Source organism: Kwoniella shivajii, chromosome 1 (genome assembly GCF_035658355.1).
Source record: "Kwoniella shivajii chromosome 1, complete sequence".
Classification (NCBI taxonomy): Eukaryota; Fungi; Basidiomycota; class Tremellomycetes; order Tremellales; family Cryptococcaceae; genus Kwoniella; species Kwoniella shivajii.
This window is the reverse complement of record NC_085908.1, coordinates 3279020-3292988: the sequence shown is the minus strand read 5'-3', so window position 1 is coordinate 3292988 and position 13969 is coordinate 3279020. Positions and strand designations below refer to the sequence as shown.

At 48.6% G+C, this 13969-nt stretch overlaps 8 protein-coding genes across 8 annotated transcripts; 6 read left to right on the top strand and 2 right to left on the bottom strand.

Annotated features, from left to right (window-relative positions):
* Positions 1-594: 594 nt before the first annotated feature.
* On the bottom strand, positions 595-980 carry IL334_001215 (uncharacterized protein; the record flags this gene model as incomplete). Its single annotated transcript, XM_062932973.1, has 2 exons — positions 595-714; positions 807-980. 2 exons carry the CDS (start codon positions 978-980, stop codon positions 595-597), a joined length of 294 nt encoding a protein of 97 aa, XP_062789024.1.
* A 375-nt stretch (positions 981-1355) lies between these two features.
* Positions 1356-2492, top strand: IL334_001214 (uncharacterized protein; the record flags this gene model as incomplete). The annotated part of the gene is made up of 3 exons (XM_062932972.1): positions 1356-1476; positions 1862-2258; positions 2399-2492. 3 exons carry the CDS (start codon positions 1356-1358, stop codon positions 2490-2492), a joined length of 612 nt encoding a protein of 203 aa, XP_062789023.1.
* Positions 2493-3228: 736 nt separating this feature from the next.
* On the top strand, positions 3229-4389 carry IL334_001213 (uncharacterized protein; the record flags this gene model as incomplete). The annotated part of the gene is made up of 6 exons (XM_062932971.1): positions 3229-3298; positions 3341-3382; positions 3547-3645; positions 3742-3861; positions 3946-4141; positions 4347-4389. 6 exons carry the CDS (start codon positions 3229-3231, stop codon positions 4387-4389), a joined length of 570 nt encoding a protein of 189 aa, XP_062789022.1.
* Positions 4390-4478: 89 nt separating this feature from the next.
* IL334_001212 (uncharacterized protein) lies at positions 4479-7111 on the bottom strand (the record flags this gene model as incomplete). Its single annotated transcript, XM_062932970.1, has 9 exons — positions 4479-4718; positions 5198-5323; positions 5378-5540; positions 5641-5718; positions 5893-6121; positions 6395-6550; positions 6604-6753; positions 6843-6963; positions 7070-7111. The coding sequence occupies 9 exons, from the start codon at positions 7109-7111 to the stop codon at positions 4479-4481; spliced, it is 1305 nt and encodes a 434-aa protein (XP_062789021.1).
* A 100-nt stretch (positions 7112-7211) lies between these two features.
* Positions 7212-9282, top strand: IL334_001211 (uncharacterized protein; the record flags this gene model as incomplete). Its single annotated transcript, XM_062932969.1, has 6 exons — positions 7212-7252; positions 7402-7545; positions 7703-8008; positions 8346-8549; positions 8817-8843; positions 8907-9282. 6 exons carry the CDS (start codon positions 7212-7214, stop codon positions 9280-9282), a joined length of 1098 nt encoding a protein of 365 aa, XP_062789020.1.
* A 148-nt stretch (positions 9283-9430) lies between these two features.
* IL334_001210 (uncharacterized protein) lies at positions 9431-10039 on the top strand (the record flags this gene model as incomplete). The annotated part of the gene is made up of 4 exons (XM_062932968.1): positions 9431-9526; positions 9690-9723; positions 9846-9854; positions 9918-10039. 4 exons carry the CDS (start codon positions 9431-9433, stop codon positions 10037-10039), a joined length of 261 nt encoding a protein of 86 aa, XP_062789019.1.
* A 998-nt stretch (positions 10040-11037) lies between these two features.
* Positions 11038-11524, top strand: IL334_001209 (uncharacterized protein; the record flags this gene model as incomplete). The annotated part of the gene is made up of 2 exons (XM_062932967.1): positions 11038-11116; positions 11217-11524. 2 exons carry the CDS (start codon positions 11038-11040, stop codon positions 11522-11524), a joined length of 387 nt encoding a protein of 128 aa, XP_062789018.1.
* Positions 11525-11710: 186 nt separating this feature from the next.
* On the top strand, positions 11711-12666 carry IL334_001208 (uncharacterized protein; the record flags this gene model as incomplete). Its single annotated transcript, XM_062932966.1, has 4 exons — positions 11711-11778; positions 11992-12308; positions 12394-12462; positions 12515-12666. 4 exons carry the CDS (start codon positions 11711-11713, stop codon positions 12664-12666), a joined length of 606 nt encoding a protein of 201 aa, XP_062789017.1.
* Positions 12667-13969: the final 1303 nt, after the last annotated feature.

Below are 13969 nucleotides of genomic sequence, written 5' to 3'. Positions count from 1 at the left end.
CGATAAGGCGAGAGTTTGACTTGAAGACAGGGGTTAAGATTCGTGTGGAAAAGTACATGACTACGTGTGAGCTATGATGTCGGATTGGTGTGACTTACCAGGAGAGACCCCACAGAACTGCTGCGAGAGTTGCGTGGCGAGAACAACGATCACTGTTATCAGCGGGGCACGTAAAGGGATGACTTACGACCGCGGGTCACCAATGGATCTTTCGAGAACAACAATTCTTTAATGGTCAGAGGGCTTTCCTCCGTTCCATGAAGTAAACTGCTCTCCTCGTCTATGTCTCCCTTCTCCTCCAACCGGACCAATAGACTACCGGCAAGTTGCACTACAGCTAGCCCTACCGATACAACGAAGACATATCGCCAGGCGAATGGTCCGGCAAACGGAAACGAGAGACTTTGCGCCATCAACATTCCCAATACAATGAAGATCTGGTTCATAATTCCTAAGGCGCGTTTGATAGCTGGTGGAGCGACCTCGGAAAGGACAAGAGGTACGGTAACCGTGGCCAGGCCACAACCCAGACCAATCAAGATCCTACCGTATCAGCGTTCAATCACATGTGGTTCACGTACCTGCCCGTGATCATCACTCCCATGTTATTGGCAAGCCCCACCACCATCGAACCGACAAGAACGGCCATGGCGGATAGACGAAGAGTACCGATTCTGCCGAGGTGATGATTGATATTGGTCGCAGCGAGAGAACCTAGTAGTCCACCAAGAGTGAAGATCGCGGTGACCACACCGAATTGTCCAGGCTAAGTAGATTAGCAGATACACTCAATGATTTGTACTCACGCCCATTGGGATGCAATCTTTCAATGGACCAGTCCCAACGGGATGTGATTCACCTGAACCTGCTAAACCACATGTTAGAGGTCCTTGAACGCCGTTCAAACTGCTGATAGCGAAGCCATATTGGGCCGCGTGAAGAGCTGCCCACGCAGCTGTGAGAGCTGTACGAATGGACATGGTGGTGGTGGTGGATGAGTGAAGATGTAAATGAGAAAGGATGAAAGAATCGTTCAAATACGCGCGGAAGTTTCCTTCTCAGGGCTGCACGGGATCCGGCGCCGGTAGCTGAAATTGAGTGAAAAGGCGGATTTCTGCATGACGGTTAAACAGAGGGGGTCAGGGGAGTATGACGAGGGATTGCAGATGTGCTGGGCGACTGCTCAAGTAGCACGGCTGCCCATGGCAAAAGCTTAGCTTCAAGGAGGCCATTAGCCAAATTGGATACACCTAGCGACCAAATCTTACGTAATTGGCGGACCGACCCGGCGTGCTGTTTTGACTGTTCATCTGACACTTGTTCAATTTGACACATCCTCTATCATATCATATCTCATGTCGTCGTTCCAACATCCCTCACAGATGCCATTTCAGCAAGGCGAACCCAGTGACCGGTCGCCCGGATCGGACGATGAAGACGAGGTTCCGAAAGGGAATGGCGCCGCGCTGAATAACCGTGAGTGAACTTTGCAAAGACTTTGCTGATGATGACAGGTGCTTGTGTAAGTGTAGCATGTCTCTGGCAAGACTGACATTTATAGGATTACTGCCATCGGATGAAGATGAAATGTATCGGTAAGGAGAACCCCCCCTGTAATCGATGCAGACAAAGCAAGCATCCTTGCACTTTTGATGGACCGCGGAAATCTAAATCGTCCAAGGTTGAAGAGTGAGTCTGACTACGGGTCTCAACACGCTAATGATTAGTCGACTGCGCCTTGTTGAAACTCAGATCGGCGCCATGCAAGGAAATCTTCAGGAGCTGTTGCAACTGCAACGGGGAGCTGCTGCGGCAAATAGCGATTGTGAGTGACATGATGGTTATAATGCTGAATTTTCAGCTCGAACTCGGCCTGCCGACCCCATGTTTCGACCTCCTCATCCCAGTGGCAGACCCGTCGAGCATTCCCTACAGGTAGGACCTCCACCGTGGGGTGCCCCTCCCAGTCGAAAACCGCGTTTCGCAGCACAGGAAGAAGATGAGCCAATTGATCCTTTAAAGTCGGCTTACGCGGCAGCACCGTGGGCAAACATGTTATATCTGGCCGAGGCTGCGAGACTGAAAGCGGATTCCCATGACGCCAATCTACCACGCGATGAGGGCAGAAAGAAGCGCCGACTGAGTACATTTGTGGAGGAGTCGCGTGTCAGTCTGAATGAGAGGGGGAATTACGGGTCGCCAGATCCCGTGGATCTTGGTTGGTGCACGTTGGAAAAGGGGAGGCAGTTGTTTGATCTGTGAGTTTGTGGGATATATGGACAAAGCTGATGTGTTAGCTTCTTTGAGCGTTGCGGCTGTTATATGCCTTGCTTTGATCCGGAACGTGACACTTGGGAAAGGTAAGCGTAGACTCGAGGGGGCAAGCTGATGGTTTCAGTCTACGTAATCGTTCACCTTTTGCTATCACCACGATTATAGCCGTTGCTGCCAAATGTGAAGACGCTGCTGGTGAGTCTGACGTTCCCGATTGACGCTAATGGTTAGATCCACCGAGTGATCTTCAAGTCAAGAGTCGAGATCATGCGGAGAAGATGGGTGAGTGAATAGTTCATGAACGTGCTGACGGATAGCTATGAGCTCGTTGTTTACACCTGTATCACGAATCGAGATTGTTCAAGCGATGAGTAAGTGCATGTCGACGTATTGAGCTGACCGGCAGTTCTGTTGGCATCGTGGGGTGAGACGTTCTGGAGACCAGGGGGTGAGTACTTTTCCTTCCGAAACAAGCTGATAAACAAGGTCACGCGATCCGTATGGCCATGGATATGGGGCTACACAAATCGCTCGCCTATCTTGTCGAAGCTGGAATGGGTTCCGCAAAAACAACCGAGCAGCTGGAAGCGGAACGGCCGGTCGTTGTTGGAGCGAGAGTATGGATGACTGTGAGTGTGGGTCAATGAACACCGCTGACAATGCAGCTTTTCAAGATGGAGTATGAGTGAGTAAACGTGTTTATACCAAGCTGAAGGCCAGAATGTCTTTTGCCTACGGTCGACCGGGATTATTCTGTTCCGAGGTTACTATCAAGGATTCCCGGGACTTTCTCAAGCACCCGTTGTCGCTGCCAACCGATGCGAGACTGGTCGCTTCGTGTGAAAGTCTGATAATGAGAAGTGAGTTGGTCGAGATGGACGATGCTGATGAACAGTGCCCCTGCATCAACCTCTTGCCTTTGCACCGAGTAACGCAGCGGAACCCTACCCTAATATGGATGGTAAATTACGTGAGGCGAATCGAGCGATTACTGATTGGTATAACTATTGGGATGGTTATTATGGTGCGTATGGGCTTGAGACGACGAGAGCTGATCTAGTGATAGCGCGGAACGGTGTACCCAAGGATCATTTTTTGAGAGAAACACGTAGGTTGTTGCGATGTCGATGCGTGCTAATTAATTAGTAATAACTGGCGGAGCAGGAGCTTTGTAAGTCATTCTGCTATGATCTTTGCTAACTTGTAGCCTCTCTTCCAATTCCTATGTCCTACACGAGATCAGGAATCGACGTGACGTTGCGCTGCTGTCAGACGAACGGCGGCAGTGGCTGCAAGAAGCTGGACGAAAGGCACAGCAGCTCGTGAATATATGTTTACGAGGGCAGCAGTATGCCAATTCCATTCAATACGGTATGTTCACCATTTGAATTCGAGCACCACTGACAACACGTTTAGCAAATCTCTTGACACGTAAGTAGTATAAAAACGGGTGGAGCTGAACTTTAGATTACAACATTGTATACGCTGCGAGATTTTTGATCCGGATGGCGACGTTGGTACCCGAGTCGTGCAACTTGCGACAAATTGGAAAGGACGTAGAGCAGGTAGCTGTGATGCTGGCAAAAGGTGAGTTTGGACGAATCATGCAGAGCTGAATTGTAGTACCCGGATTCATGTTTGCGAACATCTTACGAGACGTCGTCAAGAAAGCGCGACATGATCAAGTGTTACCACCAGCTTCTCGAGCGCCTTCACGTTTGCCATCTCCAACTCGGGGTCATGTCGCTCTGCCGGTCTCTGATCAGACCTCTTGGTCATCTGGTCTGACGCCCAATACTAACTACTCGATACCTGATCTGTCTGTCACAGTACCTGATCAAGGTTTGTCCTCTCACATGGACTTTCTGTACGCAGAACAGCTTTTTGCGAACACGGGTACACCCGTCCCGGTGAGTATATATAATACGAGAACATATGCTTATTAGTAGACTCTTGATGCGAGTCTTGGCGTTGGCGACCACTCGTTCAATCTGGACACCTGGTTTCCTTTCCCTGCACTAGGTGAGTCAAGGGTATAAAAACGAGCTAATTTAAACAGAGAACGATCTTAGCCCGATGATAGCGGAGGATACAGGAAGACCATCATGGTGGTAATGCATTATTCCCGTTGTATTAACAGATGACTGGTGGTAGCTACGGCGTTCCAACCACTGAAACGTCAGCAGTGAATTGATATGGTGAACTCACATGTTGACGAATATAGTCTGCGTCTCGTCGATGATCAAAGCGGGACCTTGGACTTGATCTCCTTTCTTCAGCGAGCTCAGTTCGAACACCGGCACGTCCTGCCTTTTCCCCTCCTGTCCGTACCACACGTAGACGTCTTGATGATGATTGCTGTGTACGGGGTTGATTTTCAGACTTTTGAACTCTGCAAAGGCGGAAGGACCGAGAGATTCGAACGTTTTACCTATTCCTCGGACCTATGCGTCAGTGAAGTTGACACATCACGACTCACTTTGATATCGTCTACAATGATGTTTTTGTTCAACAGAAAGCCAAATTCCTCTTTATAAGCTTTTTTAAACTCCTGTTCGTAATCTCCATTGTCTGTACCGAGAACCATCAAAGCGGTATCAGATCCATCGAATCGCATATTCAGCAAGCGTTCGAGCTTGATTTTGTGCTCCTCGAAACCGGACTCGCGTAACACTTTTGTGACTTTGGTGGACAACTCGTCGAGTCGGGAAAGTAGGGAGGTCTGGGAAGAGGAATACACATCCGAGGCCGGTTCTTGTTGTTCATAGACCCTGAGAGATCAGCCTGGTCAATATAGAACACTCACCTATCAGCCAGAGCCAAGCCGTATGCTGAGAGGATGGAGGAGTATTTGTGGATCAACACTCGGTCGATACCCAGGAGCTTGTTGATTAGCAATGTTCTATTTGACTCTCCCACTCACCTCGGCAATTTCACAGGCATGTTGACCGCCAGCACCACCAAAAGATGCGAGAATATGTTCATCTGTTTTGAATCCTCTGGCTTCAGTTAGTGTTCTGATTGGTCGTGCCATGGTCTCGTTGGCCACCTTGACAAAACCGTATACCTGGGGGATTAGCTTGATTGCTTTAAGGATACTCACAATCTCGTCAATTGTCTTATCGGTTCCTGTTTCGTCCCTGATCTCTTGAGCCAGTTCTTCAAACTTGACTTTTGAAACTTCAGGATCGAGATCCTGGTCTTCGTTGGGTCCGAAACATTTTGGGAAACTGGCGTCAGCGAGTAATATAGTCGACGTGGACTCACTATTTCGGTACCAGTCGACCGAGATACAAATTTCCATCTGTCAACGCGAGTGGTCCGCCCTTTCTGCTTTGTCAGTTGATGCATGATCCGAACACTCACCGATAGCACGCTGGTCCGGGATGGGCACCTGCTGATTCTGGACCCGCTCGGAACAGTCCGTTCTTATATGTCAAACAGCTACCCCCTCCTGCGGCGACCGTATTGATATCGAGTTGTGGGGTGAACATAGAGATCCCAGCAGTCGTAGTCTCCCATACCGATTCGTACCGCCCAGCGTAACGAGAAACGTCCGTGGAGGTACCTCCCACGTCGAGACTGAACGTTAGCACGTCTATAGCAATTAACACTCACCCTATGACAGGCGATCGCTCTTCCTCGTCCCAGCTGGTCAAGGCGCAGCCTACGACACCGCCGGCCGGTCCTGATAATATTGATTTGAGACCGGAAAAGTTCTGAGGATCAGCAGAGTTGGTTTTGATCATTGACTCACGTTGAGATCTACCAAACCTCCGTCTGAAGCCATGAATTCGACGTGAAGATCTTTTCCTTGAAATCCAGCGTAGAACCCTTTCAAGTAATCCTGCAATACAGGGGTGAGATACGCGTCGCAGGTTGTGGATTGACCTCGATTGGTCATTTTTATCATGGGAAGGAGTTGAGATGATAGCGAGATGTTTGGGAATCCAATTTGGGATGCAATGTCACCAATTGCCAGTTCGTGGTGGGGGAATGTATAGGAGTGAGCGAGACAAACGGCAATGGACCGATAATCGCTGTCGTAAAGGGACTGAAGGTCTTTTCGGATTATGTCGATGTCTACTTGTGAGCTACTGGTTATTAGAAAATAACTCACCAGGCTCTTTTAATATCTTCACAGCCTCTCCACTGAGCCCTTTCACGATTCTTCCCGGAACAAATCTATCTTGTTCTTCTGCTGCTACACCAGAGTATGCTCTCTTGATTGTTCCGTCGTCATTGAAGACGAGTGCGTTTTTGTCTGCTTTGGGATCTGACGAGTAGCCCACTACATTTGGTCAGCAATGAAAGATGAAGCAAACCTACCGAGCGTCACCCTTTCGTCAACTTCGATGGCTGTAGAGTACAATGGCTTTGCTCGTCTTATGTTCAAATCGAATATCCTCGGTCTAGCTTGATTTCCAATCTCTAACAGGTCTTTGAACCCCTTGGTGATGACCAAAGCATGCTTTTCACCTTTTCGTTCCAATAATGCGTTGGTCGCAACCGTGGTGGAGAGTCGCACATACTCTAGGTGTCAGCTTTGTTCTCTAACGACTACGTACCTATCTTGTCCACTGGGAGGGCCTTTCCTCGTTCAAATGCGTTGCCAGTAATCCTCTCCAACGCCCGTCTGACACCTTCTGTGGGAGCATCTTTATAATTTCCAGGATCTTGAGATAGGAGCTTTAGGACAAATTCTTCTCTTCCCGAGGACGTTGGAGTAGACACATGCACGTCTGTAAATGTGCCTCCCTGGAGGATCAGCTCTGTAGTATGGTAGGAGACTTACGCGATCAATGGATATCCGAATCGAATGGTTGGGAACGGCCATTGTGTATGATTGTAGAGAAAACTGTTTAAATAAAGCGGAGAAGATATAACCGAGTTACCTTTTGTTCTTCAACTTGCTCAACTTGCACTACTTGCCCAAAATGGTCAAGGCGGATTACGACCCAATCACCCTGTCTCTATTGTAAGTTAGATCTACTAGTGCATAGCTGAATCCAGTTCCAATCGGTTCATGTGCATAGCAGAGGCCATGGGAAGGTCGCTCAAGCAAACCGCGATTAGTACGAATATCAAGGAGAGATTAGACTTTTCATGTGCTGTGTTTTCACCCAGCGGTGATTTAGTCGCAAATGCTCCCTTTGTCCCAGTTCATCTTGGGTCAATGAGCTGGTCAGTGAAGTACCAGTTGAGGCTGCACGGGAAAGGGTTGAAAGATGGAGATGTGCTTTTGACGAATTCTCCAATTGCCGGGGGAAGGTGAGTAGATAAGTTGGGACGTTGCTGATCTTAGTCATCTGCCTGATCTTACGGTGATCACACCTTGCTTTGATGGCAACAAGATTATCTTTTTTACTGCGTCTCGAGGACGTAAGTATTGGTTGACATGGACACGACTGACATTTTTAGACCACAGTGACATCGGTGGGATCTTACCGGGCTCCATGCCGCCCACATCCACCCAGCTTTACGAAGAGGGTGCAAACATACACTCGCTGAAGATTGTCTCTGATGGTTATTACGATCACGATGCATTGTACAAAGTGATGGTAGAGGATCCTGCAAAGTACCCAGGATGTTCAGGATCGAGGTCATTTAAAGATGTTGAGAGTGACGTGAAAGCTCAGATTGCGGCGAACAATAAAGGTACGAATCTGCTCAAAGCGTTGGTAAAGGAGTATGATTTGAAAACGGTGCATGATTATATGGATCATATCAAGAAGTGAGTGATTGTGGAGTGAATGTGGCTCAAATGTAGCAACGCCGAACAGGCGGTTAGAAATATGCTCAGAAAAGCAGCGAACAAGGCGGGTACAAACGTGTTGCATGTGAGTGTGAGAATCTTGTTCCACCAGCTGATGGATAGGCGGTGGACTACCTGGACGACGGATCGCCTATCGTCTTGACGATCACAATCGACGAAGAAACGGGCTCGGCGGTGTTTGATTTCCAAGGGACAGGCCCTGAGCTCCGGGGAAATCTCAACGCACCGATATGCGTTGTGCATGCGGCGGTCATATACTGGTGAGTGAGTGGCCGCGACGTGAGCTGACTTATAGCATGCGATCAATGATTGGGGAAGATATACCTCTCAATGCGGGATGTCTCGTCCCAATTGACATACGAATTCCAGATGGATGTTTATTATCCCCATCACCCGAAAGCGCTGTCTGTGGTGGGAATGTCATGACATCGCAAAGAATTACAGATACTGTTCTGCTGGCGTTTGAGGCGTGTGCTGCTAGTCAGGGCTGTTGCAACAAGTAAGTGGAATCATGTGAGATTGCTAGCTGACGTGAAAGTCTGTCCTTTGGCGTTGGGGGGAAAAATCCCGAAACCGGCGAGGTGGTTGACGGCTGGGGCTATTATGAGGTGAGCAGACTTGCAAGGGTTATGACTGACGACAGACCATTGCTGGTGGCAGTGGAGCAGGTGAAGGATGGCACGGTACATCGGGAGTGCACTGTCATATGACGAATACAGTGAGTGGATGTTTTGTGGATTCCTAGCTGATATGTAGAGAATTACAGATCCAGAGATTTTGGAACGACGTTATCGTGAGTCTACAAAGTTGAACAAACCTGACGGTCAGCTGTTATTCTCCATGAATTCGGCTTCAGGCCGTCATCAGGCGGTGCAGGTAAATTCCACGGTGGAGAAGGTTGCATCCGATCGTTGCAATTCCTACAACCTCTATCCGTATCCATTCTCTCCGAGCGAAGATCTCGAGCACCTTATGGGTTAGCTGGAGGTGGTCCTGGCGCGACTGGACTGAACATATGGGTCAAGCAGCCTAAACACGAAGATGGCAAAGTTAGGACGATCAACGTGGGCGGAAAAGGTACCATGCAGTTTGGGACTGGGGATATGTTAGTGCTGCATACCCCTGGGGGAGGTGGGTGGGGTACGCCAGAGCATGGCGTGGAAGAGGATAGAGTAAAGAACCGGTGGGAGCCGAGGGGAACATGGGCCGATAAAGCGCAACCTGATTTTTGATGCATTTTTCGGAATTGACCGAAAACGTATACACGGGAATGTCCACACTTTCATGAGTTCAAACAGATAAGCAATCTCCACAAAGCTTTTCAACCGTATCTTATTTACGTTTTGTGTATGATTGTGCAAATCTGTGTATATGTGTACAATGTCTGAAGAAAGACAACCATTGCTGGGTGTGAAAGATGAGAGCAAGCTGTCGTTTAACAAAGTGGGACTGAGCTCGAGCCATTTCTGGCTATTAGTGAGTGAATGTGCGATGATTTTTGCTAAATTTTAGTGTCTATCCATGTGGGTGTGCTCGTTTTTAAATGCGTTTGATGGGACAGTGGGTGAGTGCGACTGTCACAGCCAGAGCTGACATGCAGTCGCGACGCTCCTTGGACCCATTTCGTCTTCTTTCAAAGCCACCAACATGGCGTCTTGGTTGGGCACTTCTTAGTAAGTAGGCATTAGTAGGGTGACGCTGAGTTTTAGTATGTTATCGGTCTGCTGTTTGACACCGATTTATGGCCGTCTTTGCAATATCATCGGAAGACAAGCTTCCATGCTTTTGGCTCTAGCGATATTCAGTGAGTACGACGGAAGGGGTTTGCGCTGATACCTAGCTGCTGGGAATCTCCTATGCGCTGTAGCACCGTCAATGGAGTTTTTGATAGCCGCGAGGGCTCTAGCTGGAATGGGAGGAGGGGGTTTGTCGACTGGTGAGTTCCGAGACAAAGGTAGAGCTGATTTGCAGTTGGGAGCACTATTATGAGTGACATTGTGCCAATGTAAGTTGAGTGTTAGTAGGTGACGCTAACAAAGTAGCACCCATCGGGGTATATATCAAGGTTTTGGAAATCTAGCATTTGTGAGTTGACAATTTGCAATAACGCTGACATTGGTAGGGCGGAGGCATGGGGTGAGTGACTCCCCGTGGCCATCGCTGACATGTAGCCTTGGTGCACCCATTGGAGGCATTATCAACGATTATTTACATTGGAGATGGGCTTTTGGCATTCAGGTGGGTCCACGACTTATATCAAAGCTGATAATAGATTCCCATTTTACTGGCGGGGGGCTGGCTGGTTTATCTCAACGTGCGTTATACGATCCCTTCTGCAAAAACGTCGACACAAACTCCTTTGGAGCTTTTCAAACGCATTGACTTTCTCGGGTGCTTCCTTCTCGCCGGATGGGTTGGTGCGGCTTTGATTGCGGTATCTCTGAAAACCAATTCCACGGTGCTGGACGCGTACGCTTGGTCTGATCCAGTCATTCTGTCGCTTTTCGCTACCAGCATCACCCTCTTTGCCCTTTTTTTACTAGTCGAATTGAAGTGGGCCGCTGAACCAGTCATGCCTTTTGAGTTGCTCAATCGGCGAACTGCGGTTAGCGTCGCAATCAACAATTTTGCAATTTCAATGGCTCAGTTCGCTTTGGTAGGTTGATTGATGACTTCAAAGCTGACGTCAGATTTATACCATCCCTCTGTTTTTTACGGTAGTCCGACAAATGTCAGCTTCAAACGCGGGTGCGCATCTTATCCCTAACTCGATCGCAGGGATGGTTGGGTCTTTGGGCTGTGGTTTTATCGTGAGACACACAAAGAGGTACTACTGGTTAAACTTTTGGTCTGGTCTTATGGGGGTGTTTGGTGCTGTGTTGATTGCTACGTGGAATCGTAACTCATCCGAGTGAGTGATATCAAATGGGGCTTTGCTAATCTTCAGGTGGATGCTGTGGACCAATCTCTCTTTTACCAGTTTCGCCATGGGCGCCGTCACAACGTTGACCATAGTAGCTCTCATCGCGGACGTCGGTCATGAACACGTTGCCATTGCCACGAGCTGTGAGTGGCATTCTGTAAACATCGCTGATATTTAGTGTCCTATGTATTCCGGACGATTGGACAAGTACTAGGTGTGGCTCTGTCTGGAGCCCTCGCCCAGGCTATCCTGCAAAACGAACTTGGGAAGCGTATCGACGACCGAGAGGTAAGTTATTACAGCAATTTCTAGCTAAAATCCAGACCATAGCTTCCATCCGAGAATCATCTGCGTCTATCCGATATCTCCAGGAGCCCCTCAAATCCATCGCCATGGACTCGTACCAAAAAGCATTGCATGCAGTTTTCATTTGCGCAATCGTCCTGAGCGTGGTGTACCTCCTCGCGGGTCTGGGAATACGGGAGATTGATATGCATGCGAAGCCTGAGCGAGTTGAGGATGTAGAGGAGGTAGAGGAGGTAGACGCCTGAGGAACATAAAAAAGGATTTTTTGAAAATCGCGTAGAGGATTTCTAGAAGTATGCAACCGGTCCGGATCGGGAAAATGCCGAGTTGTGTGCCGAATGTGCATCGGGATAATCAAATGCCGCACGTGTATATATATATGAGCAATTATCCTCCTCGTCTTTTCCCCCTCCATCACTCAATCATTCACTATGGAAGCCAAAACTTATCTACGAAACGCTCTCCAGTCCAAACAACCTGGTCTTGGTTTCTGGTGCACGTGAGTAAGCTCAATGTTACGTGCATTGCTGACCTGCAGCCTTCCCGGGGCTTGCACCGTGTCCATTGTCCTCGCTACTGGCGGATTCAACTGGGTACTCATCGACGCTGAGCACGGAGCTATAACCGACAAGGACTACTTTGATGTGAGTAAGCTCTGTGGTGACCTCGCTGATAATCAGCTTTGCCTTGCTGTCACTGCATCTGGCGCCAGTCCCATCATCCGTGTGCCCTGGAACGAAGAATGGATGATTAAGCGAGCTCTCGACTCTGGAGCACAAGGTGTCATGACTCCTATGTGTCATAACGCTGCGGACGCAAAGAAGATCGTATCATTCTCTAAATATCCTCCCACAGGAACTAGGGGCTACGGACCCATGTTCTGTCCTCCCGTTCTTGGCTGCAAGGCATCAGAATATGACGCTCAGGCAGATGAAAAACTGTTGGTAATCGTTCAAATTGAATCGAGGCAGGGTGTTGATAATGTGGAGGAGATTGCAAAAGTCGATGGGTTAGACGTGTTGTTCATCGGTGAGTCGACTCGCTTGGGGAGAGAGCTTACAGGTAGGTCCCTTTGATCTTTCAAAACAGTTGAACGTGAAATTTGGGGGAGAAGAACACGAAGCAGCCATTGCGAAGACTCTGAAAGCGGCTCATGATGCTGGGAAAACTGCAGCAATCTTCTGTGAGTACAGCTTTCATACGCCAAGTTTGAGGCTCTGATGCAAAAAATCCAGGTTCCAACGGCCAAATCGCCAAGCAACGTCTTGATCAAGGATTCGACATGGTTTCCATCGCTGTGGACAACGCTTGTCTCGCAGCGGAAATGGAGAGGCAAATGGGTTTCGTTACGGGTTCTACAAAAGCTGGAGATCGGTCATACTCTTAGACGCATCGATTATGCACTTTTACACTGAGTGGTGCAAAAATTTGAGGATACGAGTGCTGAAGAGGTAAACCGTTTGCCTATCCTCTGTCTGCCTATCCGCTGTCTGCCTTCCCGTTTCTGTTCCCTTGCGTCCGCTCCCTCCCGTTTCCCGCTCGCTCCATCCAAGCTTGACACCAGTTCGTGCGAATACGAAAACATTCATCGGTTCAGCCTGCATAGAGCGAATGATTTGTACTGAGACGCCACAAGTCATCGCTGACGCATCGATCTCACTTATTGGTGAACCCTTCTGCTACTTCTTCTACGGCGACTTGTCTATCAAACAGCGGCCGCATGCCAAGAAATGACGTGAGACACCTGTCTCGAAGTTCGTGATTTCTGCGAGGGTGCTGACGGAAACGGCATGTACTGGCACGCCCTTGTTCCACGTTCATTAATATCATGTGACCTAGCACAACATGATCCATTCATTCCTACATGACTAGCTTGTTCTGACGTCAACCTTCTGATCACTTTTCTTTTGTGTTGAAGTGTTCCTTCTCGCCATGTGGTTTTAGGGGTCTCTACCCAGCAGACGCCAGTTTCGGTCGTCATCGACTTAGAAGTAGTTGATAAAAGAGTGTTTGAAAGGCAGGTAGACTTACGTACTCTGTAAGTGAGGGAATTTGTGTATGACCTTACGTCCTGTGAGCTGACGTTATCTCATAGTGCTTATGGCCGACCAGCAGACCCTCCCTTTACTCTCGACCACACCAACGCGATCGTCCGAGATGCAGTCAACTTGCTGTCGGAAAACCCCATCGATCCACTTCCAGCAAAGGAATGGATGGGAATCTATCAACTGATCAGCATAACCCCTGATACCTCTCGATCCGCATTCATTTATCTCTTATTGTTCAATATCATGGTCTCGGGCGGGACCAAACACACATTCGATCAGCCCACACGTGTACCATTTAATACTGTCACGACGCCTACAACAGTGTATGGAAAGCATCTCATCGAGCCAAAATTCCTGACGATGTATTACCCTTGATTTGTCATCCACTGCGCACCTATTGTCGTCAAATCCCTCAATCCGCTGCTAGATGGAGTTGATATTGGGGCGAAACTTATCACTCTGCTTGCGCACCTGCTCTCCCTCTGCTGGAATTGGGACCGAAAATAAACAGACACCTCTTCGAAAGACTGTGCACTCACATCAAGGGAGGTTGCAGTCCATATCCTCTACATGCTCTTCATCCTGTCCAAGATCCCTTACAGCTCGTTATTGGTAAAATCTCGGGACATGATAACCGACCAA